Source organism: Papio anubis, chromosome 4 (genome assembly GCF_008728515.1).
Source record: "Papio anubis isolate 15944 chromosome 4, Panubis1.0, whole genome shotgun sequence".
NCBI classification, from domain to species: domain Eukaryota; kingdom Metazoa; phylum Chordata; class Mammalia; order Primates; family Cercopithecidae; genus Papio; species Papio anubis.
In genome coordinates this window covers 181,248,348-181,272,745 of record NC_044979.1, presented here as the reverse complement: position 1 = coordinate 181,272,745, position 24,398 = coordinate 181,248,348, and the positions used below count along the sequence as shown (strand labels likewise).

At 63.8% G+C, this 24,398-nt stretch overlaps 1 protein-coding gene across 1 annotated transcript; it reads right to left on the bottom strand.

Moving 5' to 3' along the window:
• Positions 1–1,445: 1,445 nt before the first annotated feature.
• Positions 1,446–23,501, bottom strand: COL6A1 (collagen type VI alpha 1 chain). Its single transcript, XM_031665884.1, has 34 exons — positions 23,288–23,501; positions 22,488–22,617; positions 20,849–21,049; positions 19,126–19,285; positions 18,746–18,874; positions 18,642–18,662; positions 18,238–18,258; positions 18,103–18,147; positions 17,349–17,402; positions 16,834–16,878; positions 16,709–16,735; positions 16,143–16,169; positions 15,969–16,049; positions 15,077–15,193; positions 14,061–14,123; positions 13,917–13,970; positions 13,736–13,771; positions 13,312–13,374; positions 11,941–12,003; positions 8,859–8,921; positions 8,578–8,640; positions 8,190–8,240; positions 7,929–7,964; positions 7,406–7,468; positions 7,146–7,211; positions 6,642–6,677; positions 5,950–5,986; positions 5,566–5,574; positions 4,895–5,034; positions 4,267–4,376; positions 3,935–4,118; positions 3,626–3,809; positions 3,285–3,314; positions 1,446–3,057 (listed from the first exon to the last, which is right to left on the bottom strand). The coding sequence occupies exons 1-34, from the start codon at positions 23,382–23,384 to the stop codon at positions 2,435–2,437; spliced, it is 3,129 nt and encodes a 1,042-aa protein (XP_031521744.1). The 5' UTR covers positions 23,385–23,501; the 3' UTR covers positions 1,446–2,434.
• Positions 23,502–24,398: the final 897 nt, after the last annotated feature.

The window sequence follows — 24,398 nt, the reverse complement described above, 5'->3', positions numbered from 1 at the left end:
AGTTGAGGGTGGGCTGAGGTTCAGGAGAAACCCAGCTGGGACCGGGAACAGGGGCCCCACCTCAAGGACCCCCTGAACCCCGTGTGCAACCCAGCGGTGACCTGGAGAGGTCCGTGCAGGGCAGGCGCAGGGGAAGGGGTTCCCGGAGAGAGCACTTGGGAGAGACCCTCCCACCAGGGTCTCCGGGCCTCCTCCAGGACAGGCCGCTCCCGTCTGGCCGCGCCAGCCTCCTCCCAGCTCCTGCCAGGCAGGGGCTGCTGGCCGAGTGGGCACGAGGGGCCTGGGTCTCACCGCAGCCCTCTCAGGTGAGTGCCATGGAGTCATTCACCTGGCTTACAGGGGAGAAAGCCAGGACAAGGGCTCAGGGCCGCGTCAGGGTAGCCTGGCCATATACAGTGCGAAGAAACTGGGATGGGGAAGAGCGGGCCTGGGCCGGGGCTGTGTGGGGGCCGCAGCTGTAGGAAGCCTCTCAGAGGGCCTTGCAGGGTAACCTGGGCACAGGGAAGCTCCACGCAGAGTGTGGGCCTCGCACCATGAGGGAACATCCTGCTGGCCCAGCCCAGCCCTCCTCACGCCAGGGCCGCAGCTGCAGTGTGATACCCATGGGGCAGCCGGGAGGGGCTGGGCCACCACCTCACTGCGTCTGCCCCGGGCCGCTCTCTCCCTGCAGTTCTGTGAGGGGCGCTTGTTCTCCACCTGAAACGGAAATGCAGGGTCCCCGGCATTTCCCTGCAGCTCTGCTGGCCACATGGTGTGATGCACCGAGCAAGGCATGTCCCTGCCTGTGGCACCTGAGGGGCTCGCCAGGGTCGCTGCAGGTGAGGGCCTTCAGGAAGCCCCACCCTCACCCTCGATGCCCATTCCCGCTGCCCTCCTCCAGCCCAGCCTTTGGCCGATCCTCTTAGTCCCCCAAGGACCCCCAGGAACAACCGTGCACCCCAGATTCTGGGATTCAGGGGCTACGAACTTCTTTGAGGATGAGCCCCGCTGCCTTTGCCCTCCGCCCTCCACCTTCCATCCTCCTCTTGCTCTGCCCCAAAGGTGGAGCCTCCCAGGACTTCTTCCTCTGGGCCCTGCAGGATCTCAACTCTCCTTGTGAGCTCCCAGGGGTATTTCAGTACCAAGCCTAGAACCTGGGGCTGGCCTTTGTGGTTGACCTTGGTGGATGTGGCCGGCCCCAGACCACTGAGGCCTGAAAGCCCAGGGTGATGCCTCCTCAGCTCCTCTCTGTCCACAGGTGCAGCGTCATCTCCATGTCACCGACGCAGACGCAGATCGGGGGCATGGATGGACAGCTGTAGCCAAGGGCAGCCCTGGTTCTGGCCTGGGACTGGTGGTGATGGGGGTTGGGAGCGGGCACGCACACACACTCCCCCAACCTCCTGTGCCTGCTCCGTTGGCACACACGGCAGGATTTTACTTTGTGGGGAAGATAACCACAGGGAGAGGAGTGAAAACCTTTATTTGGAAAAGTTGGCGACATGGATATGGTTCAGAGAAAAACACAGAAGGAGCAAAACTAACACGAACATAGAAAGGGTGCCTTTGATAACACATCGAACACGTCACTGTTCTGAGGAAGGAGAGTTTTGCATTGTTTCTAGTAAGACATAGCCCTCTGTGGTACCAAGGGGCTCTCATGTCCAGTCCAGGCCCCAGTCTCTTCGGGAGGGAGGAGCGGATGGGGTTAGCACCTTTAATCTCGAGGGTCTTGAGTGCAGCCAGCGCCCCTGCGAGTACTCGCTGAGGTCGGGGTCAGTGCTGGTCAGCAGCAGCCGCTAGGGCTGTGGGGCCGAGGTCCAGGCCGGTCACCAGCAGGACACTCAGGAGACAGGGCCAAGTCACCGAGATTTATGTCTACAGCGGCCTCCTGACCTTGGTTTCCCAAAACGAGACAGACTCCAATGGCTGCCTCAAGCTGAGGAGAAAAGCTTGCTTTGACTTTAATTGTAAAGTAACTTAGGTGAGGATTGGTGGGAAAAGCCGGCTATGGGGACAAAGGAGAGGGAGGTGTGCAGCACGGGTCCCGAGAGGGCGTCTGGCTCAGGCTGGTATGCTGCACAGAGGTGCCTAGGGAAGGAGCTGCAGGAGGGAGGGCGGGCAGGAGGGCAGGGCAGGAGGGCCCGGGGCGGGGAGCCCAGGTGACGCCAACTTAGGGCTGAGCCCCAGAGGGCCCTGCACAGGTGACGCCAGCTCAGGGCTGAGCCCCAGAGTGCCCTGCACAGGTGACACCAGCTCAGGGCTGAGCCCCGGAGGGCCCTACACAAAGCAGGCAGCAGCGTTGTGTCCTGGCTTTCCAAGCTTTTCTTTAAAAAAAAAAAAAAAAAAATCTAGCAAATCAGGTTGGTCGGGAAAATTCGCATCACATTTTACTGTTTAGTGATGGGTGGAGATGGGTGGGAGGACAGGGTTTGGGGCCTGCGTGCGGGGCGGCCTAGCCCAGTGCCACCTTCCTGGAGACGGTCTGGTGGAAGACACCGCGCAGCAGGGCCTGGTAGCTGGGGACACGGAACAGGTGGCGCTCGCCGTAGGCCACGTCGTACTCGGCCGTCTTGCCGGTGACCAGGACGCGGATGTGGGGTTCATTCACCTGGCGGCCCACGACCACCACGAAGATCTCGATGCCCGCTCGCTGGGCCTCCTGCACGGCCTTCTCGATGGCCGCGGGCGTGGCGCCCTGTGAGTTGCCATCTGAGAAGAGCAGCAGCCTCTTCTTCGCGGCACCAGACGAGGCCTCGCGGTAGAAGCGGGTCACATAGCCCAGGGCGTCGTTGACGTCCGTGGCGTCGTTGATAAAGTCCATGGCATCGACAGCACTGGCCAGGGCCGTGTAGTTCTGCAGGAACTGCAGCGACGCCCGCTCTGGCCGCTGCTGGCCTGTGCCGCTGTACTGCACCACAGCCACCCGCACGTCGTGGGCGGGGTCCGTCCTGCCCGCCATGAGGAAGCGCTCGGCCAGGCGCTTGGCAAAGCGCTTGGTGGTGTCAAAGTTGTGGCTGCCCACGCTGGCAGAGCCGTCCAGCAGGATGGTGATGTCAGCGGGGGAGGAGAACGTGACTGCAGAGCAGGGTGGGCAGACGTTAGCATGAGGCCGCAGTGGGCCGGCCAGAGGGCGTCCGAGCTCCCCAGAGAGGGCACGGCACGGTGGTGCTCAGCCACCAGAGTGAGCCATGCACCTGCTCTTGTGACTGCCAGGCCCTCCTCCCAGAGCCCCCTCCTCCCAGAGCCCCCGCCCCAGCCACGGTGCTCTCCTCCCCATGTGCCTGGGCCACTGAGGTACTCACTGGGGCAGGTGTAATCTGGACACTTCTTATCTGTAAAAGAGAAAAACCATGCAGTGTGGGCCCACTGCTCCACCTATAACCCCTAGGAGAAGTCCCAGGACCTCCGGCTGAGCACAGGGGTGGCCGTGCCCATGGAGGTCACAGTGAGCTGGGAGGAGGCCTCTGTCTGGGACAGCCCCGGGCGCCCCGCATGCACCTACACAGATCTGGGACAGCCCGGGCGCCCCACGTGCACCTACACAGACCTGGGACAGCCCGGGCGGCCCGTGCACCTATGCAGATCTGGGACACGCCTGGACGCCCCGTGCACCTACGCAGATCTGGGACAGCCCTGGGCGTACCTATGCAGATCTGGGCGGTGACATTCTTCAGGAAGGCGTCCTCCAGCAGCTCTGCATAGTTCTCCTTGACCAGCGAGAGGCCGGCCCGGCCCTGGGATGGTGCCAGGCCTTGGCAAGAAATGACATTGAGCTGGTCGGAGCCCGGGACGAAGTCAAACACGTCCTTGATGCCCACGGAGACCACCTGTGGGGACAGACGGTGTCAGTGTGGTGCAGCCCGCTCTGCCCTCGTCTTTCTGGGGACAAGGCCACCCTGGCTGGCGGGGCGCCCTAGGCGGGCCAGGTGCAGCCTGGGGGTGGCCACCCCACCTGGACGCCTGGACTGCAGAGCACGTTGAGCGGCGTGGTGTCCCTCTGGGTGTCTGAGCGCCCGTCAGTGATGACCAGGGCGATGCGGTTGTTCGGGCTGGGTGGCAGCAGCTGGTCCCGCGTGTACTGCAGGGCCTCCCCCGTGAAAGTGCCGCCCGCCATCCACTGCAGGTTCTTGATGGCTCTGCACAGGAAGGGGTGGGAGGGGCCGGTTGGGGCCAGGCCTGCCGCGGGGCCGAGCCCACCTGGGATCAGGGGTCAGGGCTGATTCGCCGCGGGGCCAAGGGTCGGGGCGAGGGGTGGGAGGGCCCTGGCCATTTGTGGGCACTCACTCCTTGAGCTCCTGCACATTCCGGATGCTGGGGCTGCGCAGGCTCACGTGCTCCTGCATCTGGCTGTGGCTGTACTGCACCACACCTGCATACGACTGTCCCGGCTCAAACTGTGGGACCGGCGCCGGAGTCAGGATGGGAGCACTACCCCAGGTCTGCATAAGCCTCCCAGGGATGACTCTGTTGGCTGCGGGTGCCCAGAGGGCAGCACAGCCCCCAGGACCTCAGGACCTGGGTCCCCTGTGACTGGCTCCGGGTGCCCAGGGGGTGGCACAGCCCCTGGAACCTGGGTACCCCGCAAACCAATCTTCCTTGGTGGATGATGCCCTCATAGGTTCTGTCCACGAGGGACAAGCCGACCCCCAGAACTCAGTACCCCAGACTGCTGGCCCTCAAGGAGAGGGGGGCCCCTCCCTCATCTGGGGTGCCTGTGTAGAATGGGCCAGCCTCGCCAGGTGGAGCTGGAGGCCCGGACGGACTGGCGCGTGCTTGGCATCCTCCTCATGAGCAGGGAAGTCACAGGGATGCAGCGACGGCCTCGGGAGGCTGAGGTCTGGCCCTGGCAAGGGCGGCTGGCAGGGCCGGGATGCACCTGCGCTGGGCAAAGCCGGGAGGGGCGAGGCCTCACCTTGACCAGCTCGTCCCGGCTCAACCGATCGATGACCTTGACGACGAAGTCCTTGGCAATCTCGAAGTTCTGCAGGCCGATGCTCTCTGAGCTGTCCAGTACGAAGAGCAGGTCGATGGCCGCATTCCCAGAGGCAGGGGCTGTGTGATGAAATGATGGAATGCCGGATGATGAATGCTGATTTGCCGATGCACGAGGATGCAAGATTTGAGCGGGCCGAGATGGAAGCGCCGCCGAGGTTTGAGGGCCGCTCCCGCCTCTTGGCCCCTCCTTGGCTGCCACGTCATCGCCTGACACTGGTCCCGCCTGTCTCAGCTCCTAGGACGAGCCTACACTTCTCCCATGGCTCCCAATGGTCGGCCTCCGGGCCGGGTGGCTGGTCAGGGGCTCATGCTCAGCCAGGCTGGGCGTGGGGCCTGTGGGCCAGAACGATGGAGCAGGGACCCCCAGCCTGCCCCTGGTTATTTCAGTTATGGGTGAAAGATGGAGGGGCCCAGCCCAGCACCCGGGACTCTGCTGGCTTGGAGCAGACCCCAGAGGGGTGGACAGGTGCAAGGAGCTGTGGGCAGGGACCAGGGTGCCACGTGCTGTCCTGTGACATGCGTGGGACCCAGGCCTCGCTCCCCCATCCCTGGGATCCATTCTCTCAGAAGCCAGAGCACGGGTCTCACCACAGCAAGCTGAGGAGAAGAGAAAGGGTCAGTTAGACCATAGTCAGGGCCGCATCCTGCCCACGTCAGAAAGACTCCTGCTCTCAGGGCAGCCTCCCCCCTTCCCTGGCCTCCCTCCCAGCCTCCCCGCCTCCCCGCCTCCCTGCCTCCCTGGCCGCCCTCCCCACGTGGCAGCTCTGCCGGGCACCGGGGACTCTCAGCCTGTACAGGGACCTGGGGGCCTGGGAGGGCTTCGGAGGTCGGTAGGGGCTGGCTGAGGAGCCTCCTCAAGGATGTACTCAGAGACCCAGGCCCCCAACAGTGGAGAGACCCTTCTAGGAGTGGAACAGGCCGGGCTGGTGGCCCTGCTCTCCCTAAGAAGGACGGCTTCTCAGAGATACTCACAGCACATTTTCATGATGATGTCCAAAATCTCGCATTCCTGGGGAGGGATAGACGAGGGTCCTGAGGCCATGGACAGCCCCTCCCAGCGGGGACTGTGGGCTACTGGTTCTCCAGGTCACCCTCCCCAGGGCCCCCACAGGGCTGGGTTTGGGCACGGGGTTCTTTGCAGGTGTGCCCAGCTCTGCCCACTACACCCCTGCTACAGGGCTGGACCCCTGACATGGTCCCAGAAACAGTGCTGTCATGGGTCTCCTTGTGGCCACCATGGGTCCCCTCATGGTCCTCATGGATACAGGCCCCCCATGATCCTCATGGGTCCCCCTACGGTCATCACGTGTCCCCCCATGATCCTCACGTGTCCTCCCACGGCCGTCATGTGTCCCTCCATGATCCTCACGTGTCCCCCCATGGTGGTTGTGTGTCCCCATGGCTGTCACAGTTTCCCCCATGATCCTCACGTGTCCCCCCATGGCCATCACGTGTCCCCCCATGATCCTCACATGTCCCCCCCACGGCTGTCATGTGTCCCCCCATGATCCTCACGTGTCCTCATGGCCTGGCACCAGCTCTTCTTCCACAACCCACCCCCCTTGTGAGCAGCATCTACAGGAGCTCCCACGGACAGGACCCACACCCCAAGGGATGGAGGCTGCAGTGGTCGCCCCCAGCGATGTTCACAGAGCCCCACTTACGTCTGGCCCGGGCGGTCCTGGGTGTCCTGGGGGTCCCTGTCCGAGAAACGGGGTAGAGGAGCTCTGAGGGCGAGGTGCCCACTGAGCTTCCTGAGCTGAGACAGGCCCCACCCCCGGGACCCCTACCCCGCATCAAGCCCACCCCCCCACCCCTCCCTGCCCAGCCCCTCCCTGCCCAGCCCCTTGTCCTCAGTGAGGGTCCTGTGAGGGCAGCTGGGGCTTCGCACACTGGTGGTCCAGGCGACCATCCCAGGTGGGGCCCACCCTGAGGACCTGCTGTCTCCCTGGGCTCAGCTCTGCTGCCCTGGCCACCACCTCGACCCTGGCCACCACCAGACCCTGGCGACCGGCGCCTCCCACCCCCAGAGCCTCCCGGATGACGTGCTCCCCCAAATTCCCTCCCGCCGCGTCCCGCTCTCCCAGCCCCTTCCAGCATTCCCCAGCCCCAGCATCCAGCGTCCCAGGCGCAGCCCACCGTGGCCTCACCCAGCCACATCCACCCACCTGGGGTCCCTCGGGGCCCCGGTACCCCTTTGCTCCTTTGACTCCTCGGGGTGCAATGTCGTTGTTCTGGAAGGAAACAGCGTTGTGTCAACGGGCTGTGCACCATCTGGGCATCTGCGCACTGGCCCCGTCCACAGAGCGTCCAGCAGCCGGGGCCCATGAGGCCTCCCACCAGCCAGTCCTGGTCCACTGCCCTTTGAGGGCCAACCCTCTGTGGTTCAGGTGGACTCAGGGCTGGCCCTGCCCCCGTCCACACTTACGTCATCTCCGGGGTCCCCGGCTTCCCCCTCGTCCCCCTTGAGGCCGGGGTAGCCCTTCGTGCCCTGCAGTGATGGGAGAGGGCTTGGTTATCATGGGTTTTATTTTGTTTTTAGGAAGCAGAAATTTTAAAAGGGAAAAAATAAAGATAAGGGAGGCACTCTTCCCTTCCCCACCACACGCGTTTCCTGGGCTGGAGAAACTGGGTCCTGGAGTGGCCTAGGGAGCCGTGGGGCGGCCTCTGGGGCTGGGCCTGCCCTGTTCACCGAGGGGAGCATCAGTCACCAGGCACAGTCAGGGGACCCACAGGCCACACCACAGCGGGAGCCTCGCAGGGCCTTGGCCATGAGCCTGGCTTCTGCTGGAGCTGATGCTGACTGGGGCTGTGGCCACAGAGCTGGGCAGCGGTGGGTGCCTGTGTGTTTGCTCGGGAGCCTGTTTACACATGTGTGTTCACAGGTGTGTGTCCCTGTGACTGTGAATGTGTGTGTGCCCACAGCCAGATGGAGGAGGGGGTGTACTCACGTTTATCCCGGGAGGGCCCCTGTTGCCCGGATACCCCTGTCACGGAAAAGCAGGGCGGTGATGCTGGGTTCTGATTGAGAGGGGAGGCTGTGAGGGGGCACTGCGGAAGGGCCTGAGCTGACAGAATCCTGGCCATGGACTTCCTGGGCCAGCCGGCGGTCCTGGGGCCAACCCGCCCACCCAGGAGTGCCCAGTCCGCTAAAGAGGGTGCTGCAGGCGGCTTGGGGCGTGTTCCTGTGGGTTCAGCCTCTGGGCACTTACGGGGAAGCCAGGGAAGCCCTCGGTGCCATTTCCAGGGGGGCCGTCTTCACCCTGGGGGAGCACAGTAGCCGTCACCATGCGAATCAGCCAGGCCTGGGATACCCACTGACCAGCATGGGCCCGGGAGCACTGACCCTGCAGAGCCCCTCCCTCCCCTGGGGCCACCCTGCTGGTCCCCGTGGGCCCTGGGACCCAGACCTCAGGGCAGGAGGGGCCCTGCCGAGGCAGCCTCTGGCTCAGGTGCTGACTGTGGCCAGGAGCCAGTGATGCTGCGAGCGCTCCCGGCCCAGTCAGGGACCCCAGGCAGTTCCACAGTGCAGGGCTGGGGCTCCCCAGGGCCTCTGGCAGTCAGGCCTCGGCCCCAGGGCCCGAGCTGTTGGACACTTACCCTCTCACCCATCAGTCCAGGGTCTCCAGGGGGTCCAGCAGGTCCTGGGGCTCCTCTGGCACCCTGAGGAGGAAGAGGGAGGTGTGAAGGGAGCAGGCTCAGGCGTGGTGACCTTGGAGGGAAGCAGGGCCCTCCTGGGGCCGGGAGAGGTCCCAACGGGAGCCAGGACACCCAGGACCATGGGGTCCTCAGAGGACGCGGGGCAAGCACCGGGCAGAGAGTGGGTTCTGGACCCTCAGGCCCCTCCTGGGTGGCGGGTGTGGGTGGGGAGTGGGACTCACCTCGGACCCTGGGGGACCCTCATCGCCTCGGTAGCCTTTAGGTCCGATAGGACCAGCCTCGCCCTGTAGAGAGATGGATGTGGCACGTTGGACCGCAGCCCTCACCCAGCCCTCAGGCCTGAGCCCTCCCTGACCCTAAGCTGAGGGTCTCGGATTGTGACGCGTCAGGGCCCCCAGGCTCCGGCCCTGGTCCAATCAGCACAGGGGGCGAGCCAGGCCCACTCTTGGGTCTGATGAAGGGCCTGGGCACGAGTGTTGAAACCTCTTTCAGATGACTTCGGTGGGCGCCCGGCTGGTGCCTCAGGCCCCCACGGAGGGGTGAGGCTACAGGTTCCTCGGCCGCAGACCACCTGCCCCTTCTGCCATCAGAGTGGCCCCAGACTGCCCTCCCTCATGGTCCCCTTTGGGCCTGGCCTGGTCCCCTTAGCCCACCCCCAACTGCAGGACCCGCTGTGGGTTGAGCCTGGACACCACCCTGCCCCCACCTGCACCTGAGGCTGCCTGCTGGACTTCCTTGGGTCCCCCACATCTCATGAGGACCCCCTGTGGGGTCTATTTCCAGAGCTGGCCCCAGTCTCCACCCTCGAGGGCCTGCTCCATGGACAATCCAGTGGTGAGTCCCTGCCCTTCTGAGTCTAGCCCAGGCGCCCCAGGCACTTCCCAATGCAGCCAGCTGAGCCAAGAAGGGAGCCGCGTGCACACCTGGCCCTGGTGGGCCCCAGCCATGAGCCTGGTCGGACGCCTGTCCCTGGCCTGTGGTTAGGCTGATGCTTCGCGATGAGGCCTGTCCTGGTGGTTCAAATATTTACAACTTCCCCACTACCAGACTTGGCCCATTCACCAGCCTGACCCGTGGCCTCCACCAGGCACCTAGTGTATTGCTCTCCCTACCCGACTGTGAGCATCCAGCCCTGGCTGTGAAGCTCCTGCACCCTGCGTGGTCAACACCCCAGCAGTGTTAGGACTGCACGCTTGACTGGGGACTTTGCACACAGGCCTCAAGGAGGTCCAGAAGCCCACCAAACTTGGGGTTCACAGGGGTTAGTCTGGTACCCTGAGACCTGCCTTGGGAACATGAGAAGAGGAGCCAGGAGGGAGGATGGAAAGGAGGTCTCTGTGCCCTGGGCCAGGTGAGTGGGAGGCAGAAGGCCTGGACCTCACCACACACAGTCAGAGTGTGCCACAGGGAGCAGGAGGCCAGACTCGGCAGTTTCTGCAGAGCAGCTGCAGAGGCAGCTCACTGGGGGCACCTCCTGGGACCAGCCCTGAGGGCCCAACCACTTCTGGTGTCCACACAGGGACAGCCCCGTGCTGGGCGGGGTGGAGGGGAGGGGTAAGGCTGGCAAGAGCTGAGCAGGGAGGTGCCCAGAGCAGCGAGAGCCCAGGAGGCCAGCTAGGAGCCCAAAGTCCTGATGGACAAATGTGGTTCCAAAGCCACCTATCTACATCCCAGGCCCCAAAAGGCCCCAGGGAGGCTCCAGGTGAACAAGTGCCTGCCTCGGCGAGGCAACTGTCAGTCAAGGGTAACGAGGTGCCCTGGTCTCAGGCACTGGGGGAACCTCCTCCAGGACAGCAGCCTAGGGACTGCTCCCAGACCCCAGGCACGGGACCAACCAGCCCCTGTGCAGCCTGCCCCATGACACTGGAGGTCCTGCAGCCGCCTGCTCACGGGACTGCCTCTCTTATCACAACTCTTTGAAAGTGGCTTTGTTTTTTCTTATAGTGGCTATTAATTACTTTGAAAACTGAACGTATAAAACAGGGTGAGGTCAGAATTCTCCGAGCAAGTCCTGGCCTCCGAACGCTTTCTCCCACTGAGACTTTCGGCTACCAAGGCCTTGAGCAGCCTCGCAAGCCTGGAACCTGGCCCTGGGCCGTCCCCTCCCCACCACCTGCCACTGGCTGCATGGCCTCTTCCATGCACCGTGCCCTGCACTTGGCCTTCTCCTGGGGTGACCACACAGGAGGTCAGATCAGCCTCAGGGCTGGAGCCCCGGGAGCTCAAAGAGCAGAGAGGATCAGAGGCCGAGGCCGTGCACTTCCCCAGGAAGGTGTCGGGAGCCCTTTCTGCCCCTGCCATGAGCCGCACGCAGGACCAGGTGGACGGACGGCCCAGACCCCGCCTGCCAAGCCCTGCCCTGGTCCTAATCTATGACACAGGTGTTTTTAACAGCTGTGTAACACCTGTTGGCACCACAAAAGCACGATTTCACCTCGTGCACAGAAATACAAATGTGACTTGCACTGGGACAGCCTCTCCCATCTCCCTGGGTCTGAGGCCCCGTCTTGCTGGACGTCTCAGACAGCTGCCATGCCCAGGGTCTGGCCTTATGCGTGGCGGGTGGGCAGCTACACGCATGGAGCTGTAAGGTTGATTTGTCCACAGAAGCAGACAAGCTCGGGGAGTACAGACTTGCTGTCTCTGGGCGTGACCGTGTGGAGGCCTTCCTGTCCCCGTGGGGCAGGTGAGCTCCAGGAGGATGCAACAGCCCAGCCCAGCCTGTGGGCAACACCACAGTGAATTCACCATCATGGCAGTCATCAGAATGGGGGAAGAGACAGAAAGCCACACGGCGTGCACAGCGATTCCAGAGGCTCGGAGAAGGGAATTTAGAATGAGATGAGAGTGCATTTTCATCCCGACACCCCGGGATTCTGGAACCTTCCATAGCCTCACACTCCCCAGTTGACCTCCAGGCACAGTGATGCCTGGCCCCTGACCCAGAAAAACAAATGCTGACCCAGCTCCCACAGTGTCTCCCAGGGGCTCCAACGCCTCTTCCTCACTGCAAGGCACCCTTGCCCCAGACGGGCGCCCGGACAGTGCTTCTCCACCTGGGGCTGAGCGTCTGAGCGTCAGGTCCCCGGGCACTGGGCCTGCCCTCACCAATCCACACCAGCCCAGCCCAGGCTGCGCCTCACCCCAGGAGCCGGCTCCCATGCAGGGACACCCACGAGATCTACAGGAACACAGATGCCCTCAAATGGAAATGAAGAGACCCCCAGTGCGTGAGCTGCTGGAGCACTTCTACCTCCAAAACCCAAATTGGCCAATGCCCCCCAACCCCACAGGGCCTCCTACCGGGTCTCCAGGGACACCAACGGGGCCTTCTCTTCCCTGATCACCTTGTGGGCCAGCTTCACCCTGAGGAGAGACGAGCAGTGAGTGTGGAGCTGGGCCATCCTTGGGGAGGACAGCTGCCAGGGCACGCTGGGAGCCAGAGCGTGCTATCCAGGTGGTCACTGGGCTGCTCCGGCCTTCCCTCCCCACACGGCTCCTTCCTGGCCTCCCCAAGTGTTTCCTCGGCCCACGTGCGTGGCCATCAGCGTGGCTGGCTGTCTTCACTCCGGAGGCCGGCAGCTCTCCTGGGGCCCCAGAGGCGTCCCTGCTTCTCCAGTGAGCTCTGCAGACCTGGCAGGTGTTTGTAGCCACAGACTTGCGGCCTGCTGGGAAGCCAGAGCTGTGTGGCCGGCCTTCCTCTGGGCTCTGCCTGGCTGTCAGTCTCATTCCCTGATCTCAGAGGAGTGGGCCTGGAAGGCGGTCTGAGTCATTAAGTCACACAGTCCCTGCTTTGACGTCCCCCCGCCCCTCCACGGGGTGTGTGCTTCTGGGGAGCTCCCAGGGAGGGGGTCAGAAATCCCCCATCCCCCTTCGGGGAGCCACACCCCTCGGTGGCGAGACTCTGGCCCTAGCTCAGCTCCCCGGCCCCGCTGGAGCCCCGCCCGACTGTCAGCACACGACAGCTGCATGTCCTGATTGTCGGACGAGGGAGCACCTGGGGGCGCTGCCTCTGAGGCCTGGCGGCTCGGCTGGGCACAGCAGGGCATTCTTCCCCCCTCACTCTGCCTGAGCCCGGCAGGACTGAGACACCCAGAATCTGCCAGCTGCCCCGCCCCGGGCCCAGTACAGCTTTCCCAGCAAGTCACAGGGACAGAGAAGGACTCTGTGCTTCTGCACCCTGAGGCTGGGCTGTGGGGTGGCCCAGCGAGGCCCACGGCCATGGAGCTGAAGGTGGGGGTGGCCTCTGGGGCCGCCAGAATCTCTGCTTTGGGGTGAGGTTTCTATGTCAAGACTTCCCAGGCAGGTACCCCGCTGGCCTAGCTTCCTATCTGGGGTTCTGACCCAACTTCCTCACGCTGGGAATTTTAACAAAGGAAAATTGTTCCAAAGAAGAACTCAAGCTCGGAGGCAGAAATGTGGACGCCGCCTGGTGGGAAAGTGGGCACCGGGCCCACGGGCAACGCCTTCACACGAAACAGGTCCCAGCATCAGGCACGTGGCTGGGCGCCGGCTTCAGGGGCCGCCCTCCCTGATGGCATGTGGATGGGCTGGCCAGGTCGAGGGGCGACAGGGGCTTCGTGGCATGTCCTGTGGCTCCAGAGGCCTGAACCAGCCCCAGTATCTGCCTGCCCCTTTCTGGGGTGGGTCCCAGGTCCAGGAACTGTGACTCACAGGGTCTCCTCTTGGTCCCCGCGTGCCCGGGGTCCCCCGTGGTCCTCTCTCTCCAGGGCCGCCCTGAGTGGACAGACACAGAGGGTGAAGCCTCAGCTGCTGGAACTCACGCCCAGCTGGGGTGGGGCTTGAGGCCTGGCCTGGGCCGACTCCCCCAGCAGGACCCCCGGGAGGTGCCATCCCTCCACCTCATGCCCCACAGTTCCAGAGGCAGGAATCTCCTGGTTGCCCAGGTCCCACCCATTCTGAGCCTGTGGGAAGAGGCGTCCTGGACGTGTGGGTGAAGAAACCCACTTGTCTGGGGCAGGAGGCCGTGACTCTCAGTGCTGGGAGGACCAGACTGGGCCACAGAGGCCACGTCCACAGTTACATGGTGAGGCCAACAGCGAAGGCCAACAGCACAGGCTCCCCCTGCCCCACTCACCCGCTCCCCGGGGGCACCGTCAGGTCCTGGGTTCCCCTGCAATGAAGAGAAACAGACGCCGGCGTTAGTCTGGTGGACACCCTGTATTTGGTCTCAGGGATGTGGAGCAGACCCCGAGCAAAGAGGATCGGAGGCTGAGGCCATGCACTTCCCCAGAAAGGTGTCCGGAGCCCTCACTCACCTCGTCGCCTGCCTCTCCTTTCTCTCCGGGAGGACCAGGCTCTCCTGGCTCGCCCTGTGGGGAACAAGGGTAGAATGGTCGCTCCATCTCCTTGCCCTCCCTGGGCCCATGCCCGGCATCTGTGGGGGCCGTGCACCTCCTCACCTCGTCTCCAGGTGGTCCGGAGCTCCCTGGTCTCCCCGCCTCCCCGTCAGCTCCAGGCTCACCCTGGGAAAGACCGGGGGAGTCACACACGCTCGCAGGGGTGTGCACCAGGGGTGCAGCCACCAGAGGCCACATCCAGGGCCCGCCTCACCAAAACCAGGCCCTCCCTCTGACCAACACCTTCTGAGCCCGGGATCCCCCAGCACCCTCAGCCATCCACAACCCTAGACAAAAACCTCCTGGAATGCTCCAACCTTGTTCCCTATGAGGCCCGGCCAAGGGCCATCTTGTCTGAGGGGCAGGACTCGGTTCCCATTAGAGAAGGCACAGCTTTGCCAGGCTGGCAAATTGGCAAACTCAAATCTAGGGCCTGGAGGGCAATCTGGGAACTCAAAGATGAGATTTGGAAACCGTCTGCTGGGTTCTAGGAGCTCGTCCGGGAACATTTGGGTGGGGTCAGCATTCGCCCTTGTCTTCCCCAGCACTTCCGGTTTCAACAAAGAAACTCCAGAGAAAACACCAGCCATGGCAGACTCAGCTTTAAGTCAGACTAAAAAGCTCCTTCTCCCGCCTTGCGCTCCCGCCTTGCACTCCTGCCCTCCCGCAGCACTCCTGCTGCCCGCCCGCCCTCCCACCTGCTTGGCGCCTTCAGTGCCACCTGGCCCATTCTCAGTTCTGAGAGCCATTCTGGGCGGCGGCTCACAGGCTGGGAGTGACGCGGTGCGGTCCCATTTGTGCAGAGCGAGCGGCAGGTGCGGGGAACAGAATGGCGGAGGCCTGAAGGCCCTTGGGCTGCAGGGAAGGCTCCGGGCGGGAGCGCCACGGCAGCTATTCCCATGCTGGGCCCTGTGCCCGCCGCTCCCCTGCCTGCCTCCAGCCTCCACCAGCTCCTCCCCTCTGAGGCCGCACGGGTGGCCGACCTGCTCCGACCAGGACTTGCTTCCAGGAGCGGTTTCCGATTCAGCGTTTGGCCAACCGTGAAGGCCCTGGCCCTCCAGGGGCTGCGAGTCACTCACCTTTTCTCCTTTCAGTCCAAAGGCGCCGGGGTCTCCCTTGGGTCCGGGGGGTCCTTGAATGCCCTGGAGAGAGGAGGGCAGCATGGTACCACCAGCCAGAGCCACGGCCTTTGCTTGCTTAACCCGGGCGCTGAGCCGAAGTCAAGAAACAGATCCATTCCAGTGTGTCCATTCCCCTTCCATTCCATCCATTCCATTCAGGCCCCTATCCAGTTTCCTTCCCTCCATTCCACCCCCCCCCTTCCACCCCTCCATCCCTTCCACCATCCATCCACCACCCCTCCCTCCATCCCCCTCCCTCCATCCACCCCCCTCCCCATCCCTCCCTTTCAGGGTCCACCTCACCCCACCTCCAGTCCCTCCTCCACCCCCGTCCATCCACCTTCCCTCCTTCCACCTTCCATCCCCTCCTTCCATCCACCCCTCCATCCATCCATCCTCCACCCCGTCCATCCACCCCTCCTTCCATCCACCCTCCACAGTCCACCATCCATCCATCCCTCCCCACCTCCCCGTCCCTCCACTGGATCCACCTCCCCGTCCCTTCCTCCCTCCATCCATTCCTGTCCCTCCATCCTCCGTCCCTCCCTGGTCCACCTTCTGTCCACTCCCTGTCCATCCATCCATCCACTCCCGTCCCTCCACTCCCTCCTTCCATCCACTCCCCCATCCATTCCTTCCTTCCATCCATCCTTCCTTCCCTCCATTCCACCTCCATCCCTCCCTTCCTCCACTCCCCAGTCCCTTCCCCTCCCCCATCCCCCCTTCCCCTGATCCACCCCCTTCCATCCACTCCATCTCTCCCCATCCCTTCCCATCCCTCCTCATCCCTCCCCGGGTCACCTTCACGCCGTCCACCTCATCCCTCCCCGGTTACCTCCCCGTCCCTCCACATCCCTCCCTGTCCACCCCATCCCTCCCCAGTCACCTTCACGCCGTCCACCCCGTCGATGCCACGCTTGCCCTTCTCTCCCTGCGAGGCGGGAAAATGAAGGCAGGGGTCAGATGTAGGTCAGACATGCTGCCGTGGGGGCAGAACTCCCCCCTCCCAGCAGCCCACACTCACCTTGTAGCCCTTGGGTCCCCTGGAGCCCTGCGGAGACAGGAAGAGGATGTGAGGGGGTGTTTGGGGTGGGGAGGGCAGAGCAACCTTGGCTTAGGCCCACACAAGGCAGGGGCTCCAGTGCCCCCAACCCAAGGGGGCAACGTCACTGCTGAGAATCATGGGGTCTGACAGTGATGGGGAGGGGCCGCTCTGCAGAGGGTAATTGCCCGTGGGACCCTGCTCCGGAGAGGGTAACCGCCGTGGGACCCTGCTCTGCAGAGGGTAACTGCCCGTGGGACCCCCGCTCTGCAGAGGGTAACTGCCCGTGGGACCCCCGCTCCAGAGATAGTAGCTGCCCGTGGGACCCCGCTCTGGGGTGGGGTGAAAGTGACACAAGTGCCCCTGCTGGGTGCCCAGGTGGCTGTCCTTGTCCTTCCAGATGGAGGGGACGGGGAGGGGCGGTGGAGCGGGTCTGCCGGGCATGTGGTCTCCTGTCAGGGACGCTGTCCTCATCCCCGGGGACACCCTTGTCCAGGATGGCACATCTGCGCCCGGAGGGACCAGCTCCGAGGTCGAGCCTCACTCACCTTCTCCCCACGGCTCCCTTTTTCTCCCTACACGCCCCGCGGAAGAAGAGGAAGAGAAGGCTTGTTAGTGCTGCGCAGGGCTGAGGGCACCGCCGGGCTCGGGCGAGGAAAGCTGGGGCACGTACCTTCATCCCCTGGTACCCAACAGGTCCGAGGTCCCCGGGTCTTCCCTGGAACACAGGAGGAAGCGGTGAGACACCCCTGGAGGGGCAGAGGCTGGGACCAGTCCCACCCAGCCCCACACCCCTCCCTCCAGCCCAGGCCTGGTGAACCCGAGAGAGCGGCCCTGCTGCACGGGGCCCACGGTGCCGAGGGGCTCCAAGGTGGAGCTGGGCGAGGGAGGTCTATGGATAGGATTTGGGCCAAGGAGCCACAGCAGAGGCCCCAGATGGTGCCGGCCTGAGCACTCTGGGCCACCTCCCCACCCAGCCCCTCCCTGGCAGGTGGGCTCAGGGGCTGCCCGGGGGGCTGTGTGGAAGGAGGGCTGGGCTGTGGCCCCTCCAGGCCTGCTCCCACCCGTAAGGAACAGGCAGTGTGACTTTGGGGCTCAGAACCCAGACATTCTTCCAGAAGTTTCCGAGGCCTAGTCGTTCCCCGCCTCCAGCTTCTTAGGGCCCCCACCCCACAGTCAGGCACTCACAGGCTCTCCGGCTTCTCCCTTCTCTCCCGGGAGCCCGGGCTTGCCTCGTTCTCCCTGGAACATAAAACAGGTCACGGTTGGGGGCAGTCCCGTTTCTTTCTAAAAAGCTGGCTCACAAAACAGGTTTTTAAAAACACACTTCGTCCAGTCTTCAGGGATCACAGGGCTTTAAAGCACCTTCCCCATCACTCCTGGTCAGCCTGGGTCTGGGAGCTCCACCCCGCACGCCAGCTCCCCCCACTCCCTGCCTCCGTTCCTGTCTGCTCAGCTTTGCTGACCCCCAGGCACGGGCGGGACGGATGTGCAGCACAGAAGCCCCCCAGGCCCACGGCTCGACCCCCAGGATATGGCCATGGCCCACAGCTGCTGGGTTTGATGGTTATTAGGAGAAGCCAGAAATCTGAAGCCCATGAGCAGTCTCGTGGCAAGCTGCAATTATCAGCAGCTAATTCTAACGTGTAAGGTCATCCTGTGTGAGCCACACACGACTGGGGGCCCCACGTTCTCACCCTCCGACCCCCAGAAAGGTCCTTCTCCTGAGCAGAGTGCGGCTGAGGGCAGGGCAGACAGAGACACCCTCAGAAGCCCCCAACGCCCCCAGGACAGCCCACACCCTGCACGGGCCAGAACCCGCCTGCTGGACCCTCCTGGTGGACGTGGGTGCCCAGGAGGCTTTGGTCCCGCCACCCCCACTCCCAGGCCCCGAGCTGCAGGGACACCCCACAACACACGAGGAGCAGGAGTGACCACTCACCTCGAAGCCAGGGTCGCCCCGGAGCCCCGGAGGTCCTCTTGCAGGCTGCAAGGCAGAGGGGACGGTCAGCCCGGACCCCAGACTCAGGTTCTCAGGGTGCAGGGCGCGGGGTCAGGGGTGGGGGGCCACACTCACCTGGCATTCGAAGGAGCAGCACTGTGGGGGGGAAGGCGTGGAGATGAGTCAGTGGGAAAGGCACAGACACGTGGCCGGGACACCCAGGGTGACATGTGACCCAGGCACATGGGCAGACGGACACACGGGTGGACACACAGGCGGACACACGTCCCAGGCACACGGGCAGACACATGGGCAGACACGCAGGGGACATGTGTCCCGGGCACATGGGTGGCTGTGCACAGGGACACGCATCCTGAACACCAGGTGGACGCGTGGGTGGCCGTGCGCGGGCTGGTGGCTGGGGGGCGGCCGTGCGCGGGCTGGTGGCTGGGGGGTGGCCGTGCGCGGGCTGGTGGCTGGGGGGTGGCCGTGCGCGGGCTGGTGGCTGGGGGTCCCGGGGGGGCGGGGGGGGCTCTTACCACTTGCTCCACGTTATTTTTCTGAAAAGAGAAATGGAAGGTGTAGAATTACTTTCCACCTGGGGCCACCGTGGGCCTCCCCGTCTCCCGGGCAGGGGCCTCACGATCATGTCCACGATGGTGTCGATGGTCTGGCTGATGACCTCCTCCGCGTCGCGGCTCTGGCCCCAGTCAGCCGCCGTGAAGTTGCGCCGGTACGTGTGGTCCGTGGCGATGATGCTCAGACGCGGCTCCTGGGGGCAGTGTTCAGGGCGGGCTGAGCAGGGCTGGGACCCCTGACGGCCGGGGCCGCTTCCCACAGGGCCAGAGCGGGGGCTGGGGCGCTCCAGGCTCCTCAGCAGGAGGGGCTGGCCTCTCAGGGGCAAGGGTGGCCGGCTGGAGTCCCCACACCCTCCTGAGGACCAAAAGACGGTCCCAGCTGCCGAGGGCCTTGCAGCCGCCACTCCATGAGGTTGGGGGCATCTGCGGGGTGGGCGGTGCCTACCAGGTGGTCGGGCGTGATGGCCACTGAGAAGACTTTGACGCCCAGGTGCTTGGCCTCGTTCACTGCGTCCTCCAGCCCCCCGCATGGCTCCTTGTAGCCCTCCAGGGGGTGCCCGTCGGTCACCACAATCAGGTACTTGTTCTCCTTTAGGTGGGAGCCCCTGGACAGGAGAGGGCAGCATGAGACCCCGAGACTAGGTGGGGGAACTGGAGGGAGACCCAAGCCCATCTGGGAGGTGCAGGTCCCTGTCTCATCGCGAGAAGCTGTTTCTCTTCGCTGATCCTGGCTGTACCGTGAGGATTACTAAAAAGAACCTCACCGTGGGGAATAATGCTCTGTGGCTCTCATTTCTCTAAACTGCTTTGGAAAATTCACGCCCTCCCAGGAGAGGCACCCATGACCCCAAAGGAGGCTTGGTTCCTGGGGTGCCCCGGGGCACAAAGTCCCCCGGCCAGTGAGTGGAGGCTGAAAGGGGCAGGGAGGGTGCCCTCCGAGATGCCCGCCTCGTCTACCCACAAGCTGCCTCAACTGAAGGCTGCTGTGTCACTACGGCTTTTGCAGGAAATGGGTGTGATGAGCAAACAACAGGGCGATCCTAGAGTGCCCCAAATCAAACCCCCCAAAGGGAAGGTGAGAGCAGATGGAAGGAGGGCAGCGTCACAGGGCAGTGGAGCGGGCTGCTGGGGACACTGAGCATGTCGGCCAGCAGGGCGAGCTCATTAGGAGGAGTCATATCTGTCTGTGGCTTCCACGGCGGGGCCACACTCTGACATGCGCGGCCACGTCCCCCACGCACCCCCTGCAGAAAGCAGACGACTTCCTAGCGACTCCAAGTCCCCCAGGTCCCAGCTTGGCACCAACTCTGGCGGGAGGTGGGCACAACCACTGGAAAGTGAGTGTCCGGCCCACGCCGGCCGTGTGGGCCTCTGAGACCGACCTCGGGAGAGGCTCCCCCTGTACCGCTCGATGGACAGGGCAGCCCTGGGACCCCCACTGTGATCCTGAGGCCTCGGGAAGGGCTGGGCATGGGGAGGCCACGTTCCCCTCCAGACACTCTGGGGCTTGCAGCCCCTCTCTCCCCACATCTGGACGCCGGAATGAGAGGAAACCCCTCAGTCCAGAAAAAACCCCGAGAAAGCAAACGAAACTCAGCGCGTGCTTCGGGTCTGATGAGAGTCAGTTTCAATGATCCTGGCCCTGCTTGGTGTTGATGCTGTGGGGAAAACCAGCCCTGTCTCTCTCTGTCTCTCTGCCTCTCAGTCTCTCTGCTTCTGTTTCTGGTCTCTCTGTCTCTGTCTGTCCCTGTCTCTCTGTCTGTCTCTGCGCTTCTCTCTCTGTCTCTCTGCCTCTGTCTTTTTCTATCAGTCTCTGTCTCTCTCTGTTTCCCTCTATCTCTCTCTCTATCTCTGTCCCTGTTTCTGTCTCTCTGTCTCTGTTTCTGTCTCTATCTCTGTCTCTCTGTCTCTGTCTGCCTGTCTCTATTCCCATCTCTGTTCCTCTGTCTCTGTCTCTCTCTGTCTCTGTCTCTCTCTGTCTCTGTCTCTGTCTCTCTCTCTGTCTCTGTCTCTCTCTGTCTCTTTCCTGCCCACAAAGTGGTCAGGGAGGCCATACAGCCTCCAAGAGAACAGGGAGGCTGCAGCTGAAGCCGCACAGGGACCCCAGGCCAACCCTGGCCCAGGCTGGGTACCACGTGTGAAAGCTGCGTGGGCAGGAGGCCACTCACCCCACGAGGAGCTGCTCCAGCCCCTTCTTGATGGCACAGTCAGTGTAGGTGCCCTTCCCAAAATACTTGATGGCGTCCACTCTGCTTTTGAGCGTGTCGCGGTCACCGGGCATGCGCGTGAGGCCTTGGATGATCTCCACGTCGTCACTGTAGTGCAGTGCACCCGCGTTCCACACCAGGTTTCGGTCACAGCGGTAGTATCTGCCAGGAACAGGCACGGTGGGCGTCAGGCAGGCGGCCCCTGGCGCCATCACTGCCCATCCCAGGGCGCGACGTCACCCGGATGGACGGGCTGCCCCACCCTGGCCGAGGCTGACACACAGCTGGACTTCCCCGTGGCCCTGAGGCCGGCCCTCCTGGAGGGCTGTGTGGGCGGGTGTGGCCAGCAGGTGACCTGCGCTCCGATCCCCCGGCCTCAGACCAGGAGCCCTGAGCGTGTGGCCCTGCTGGGGTGGGGTCCTCGGGCCTGCAGTGGGGCAGCATGACTGTGGGGGAAGGAGGCACCCAGGGGGGTCTGAGCACCTGGGCCCGAGGCTCTCAGGGGTCTGCTCTGCCCCAGCCTGAGGTGGGCTCGCGTCTGCCCCACCCGCCCTCCTGCCCATTCAGCAGAGTGACCGCAGCTCCTGCAGGAATGCCAGCGGCAATGTGGGGATGACTCCGCCCCATTTCACAGGTGGGAAACTGAGTCATGGGGAGCCTGAGTAAAGGCAACAAGGGCGACTCAGGGGACACTGGGCCACATGGCCGCCCCTCCCTGGTGCCATCCACAGCCAGACCCCCCAACACACTGCCTCACGGGCCTGGCCACGTCCACTAAGCTCAGGGTTTCTAATCCCAATGGCTCCCGCTGGGCACGGTGGGGGTTGGCAGGTACACGGTGCTGTTACCGCAGCCTCTGACTGTGCCCCTTCTGGTTGCGGGAGGCTCAGGCCCAGCGGCCAGTCAGCAGGGTCAGGGAAGACTGGGGGGTCCTTTGCCGGCTGAGCTGTGTCCCCATTGCCAGGGCCCGTCTCAGTGGGGGAGCCCCCATTCTACATGCCCCACCCCCATGGCCCTGTGGACCCACAGGACGGACCCCTCCCTCCCCCCCGGTGTGTCCTCAGCCACACGCACAGATGGAGGAACGCGGAGCAGAGTGTGCCGGGTCCCAAGCCCAGAACCAAGCCTGGGGGCCCTGGGGCTGCAGAGCGACGCCCCTCCCGGCCCCTGAGTCAGGGAGCTTCAGAATGTGGAATCCAGGACCCAGGTAGAGGTTCTCATGGCCCACAGAACGAACCAGGGCCCGGGTGGTTAGTGAGGGGCTGCTGGGCACCCGGCAGGACTGCGTGGCTGGGCCAACGCGCTGAGCCCTCTTGGTCAGCCTGCGGGAGCCTCTCTTCCCTACGTCTCAGCCTCACTGTCACCTGGGACGGGTGCCACCCCCACGGGCAGGGTCTCAAACCAGCTCACTCTGGAGGGCGCTGGGAGGGGCTCAAACCGGCTCACTCTGGAGGGCGCCGGGAGGGGCTCTGGCCAGGGCAACGCACGCCCTTCTTAGAGGGGAGGTAGAGGCCATCGCGCCCGTGGTCCCCTGGGCCCCCACCCCACCCTCCAAGAAGCCCAGAAGCACCCGAGGAAGGTCACGGGGCATCCCTCCTACCTGTCCCTCAGATTGTCGATGAAACGCTTGGTGAAGGACTTGACCTTGTCCACGAGGGCCCCGTAGGGCTTCAGCCTCAGGGCCACACTCTCCGAGGTGTCCAGCACAAAGAACAGGTCCACGGGGCAGTCTGGCCGAAGACGGAGGAGAGGGGCCTTCGCGCTCTCGCCCGGTTCCCCGACTCTCTGCTGGGCCTCCCCTCCCCGCCAGCCCAGCGCCTGCAGCAGAGCCCGGGGCCTGGAGAGGCTTTCCCTCATCCCTCGGTGGCGACGGTGGGGAGGGGGTGGAGTGAGAGACCCCAGACCGCTCCTGTGCCCCGAGGGGAGTCAGAACCCTTCACAGCCTCCCCCGAAGGGCAGGGCGTCCCTGGCATGGGACTGGACAAATGAGACCTCACGTGAAGGTTTCTCGCTGGATTCAGAACCAGCAGCGGCACGACTTAGTCTACAACGGGGGCCGTGCGTCTGGACTCACTGCCAGGTGAGGGGTCAAACGGATTCACGGCTGGACGGCGTTCACGGAGCGCTGAGACAGCCCCGCACCAGCTCCCCCTCGCCCGGGAGCCCCTCCCGAGCTGCCTGCTGTCCTTCCCTGCTGAGAATGCTGACCCTCTAGGGGCCCCGGCCAAGGCCTGGTGGGGCAGAGCTGGGCGCTGCAGCCGCCCCGAGCAGGGAGTGGGGCTCAGGGGCTCCAGGCCCCCAGTCTGCAGTTCCACGGTTGGGAAGGGACCCCGCACATCTGGCCCTGGCCGGCAGCAAAGAGCGGGGAGTCTGGAGCCTCCACCCCCAGCCACCACTCACCCTGGAAGGCCACCGCCCTGGGGGTCTCCGGCTCATCCTGCCCGGCCGTCCAGCAGGCCTGCAACAGCAGGGGCAGCAGAGCACGGGCTGCCCTCATGTCTGGGGCCTGCAGTCACCACACAGCGCGGCCAGGGCAGGGTGGGCCTCCGCGGCCGACCAGAGACCGAGGCTGTCTTCTGCTCCCAGCCAGAGTGAGAGCTGAGGGCGGGAGGGGCGGGGGGAGGGCGGGGGCGGGGAGGGAGGAGCTGGCCCGGTGAGTCACGGCCTCCTTGCTGGGGTCTCTCCCCCCAGAACGGGCAGCAGCTCTGAGCCCAGGGCCCCCTGGCTGTGGCTGGAGAAGGCGGTTTCGCTGGCTGGCTCGCCGTGGCCTGCAGTTCAGTTCCTGTGTCCGGGAGGACGAAACTGCAGCCAGGCTGAATAAAATGTCTGAAAACGAGTGTGTCCCCCAGAAAGAGTCTCCTTGAAACATGTTTTGGTTGTTTCCAATCCAAACGTCTCCATGTGGGACGCACGGGCAGGCTCACTCGCCCCTTTCCCACCAGCCGCTTCCTACAGAGGACCTCGCCGTGAGCTGAACTGTTGCCTTAACAGTCTCTGAGTTCTTTTTCACATAAATATTTCTTCCCAGTGTAGTCAAATACGTCTTTGCCAAAGATACTTGTTTGTACTATGGGAAAACAAAGCTGCCCACAATATAGTTGTTATATATGCTGTGTGTGGAGAGAGACAGACAGAGACAGAGAGAGACACAGAGAGAGACACAGAGAGAGACAGAGAGAGAGAGGGAGACAGAGACAGAGACAGAGAGACACACAGAGAGAGACAGAGAGAGAGACAGAGAGAGAGGGAGACAGAGAGACAGAGACAGAGAGAGAGAGACAGAGAGAGAGAGGGAGACAGAGAGAGAGACACAGAGAGAGAGGGAGACAGAGAGAGAGACAGAGAGACAGAGACAGAGAGAAAGAGAGAGACAGAGAGACAGAGAGACACACAGAGAGAGACAGAGAGACAGAGAGAGACACAGAGAGAGAGAGGAAGACAGAGAGACAGAGACAGAGAGAGAGACAGAGAGAGACAGAGAGAGAGGGAGACACAGAGAGAGAGACAGAAA

Coding starts and splice junctions, on each gene's coding strand:
- COL6A1 (XM_031665884.1), bottom strand. CDS start 23,384: ATGAGGGCAGCCCGTGCTCTGCTGCCCCTGCTGTTGCAGGCCTGCTGG. Junction 13,772..13,916: donor AAGGAGAGGCAGGCGACGAG/GTGAGTGAGGGC, acceptor TCTTCATTGCAG/GGGAACCCAGGACCTGACGG. Junction 8,641..8,858: donor AGGGTCCCCCAGGGTCCGAG/GTGAGTCCCACT, acceptor CTTCCTCCTCAG/GGTGCCAGAGGAGCCCCAGG.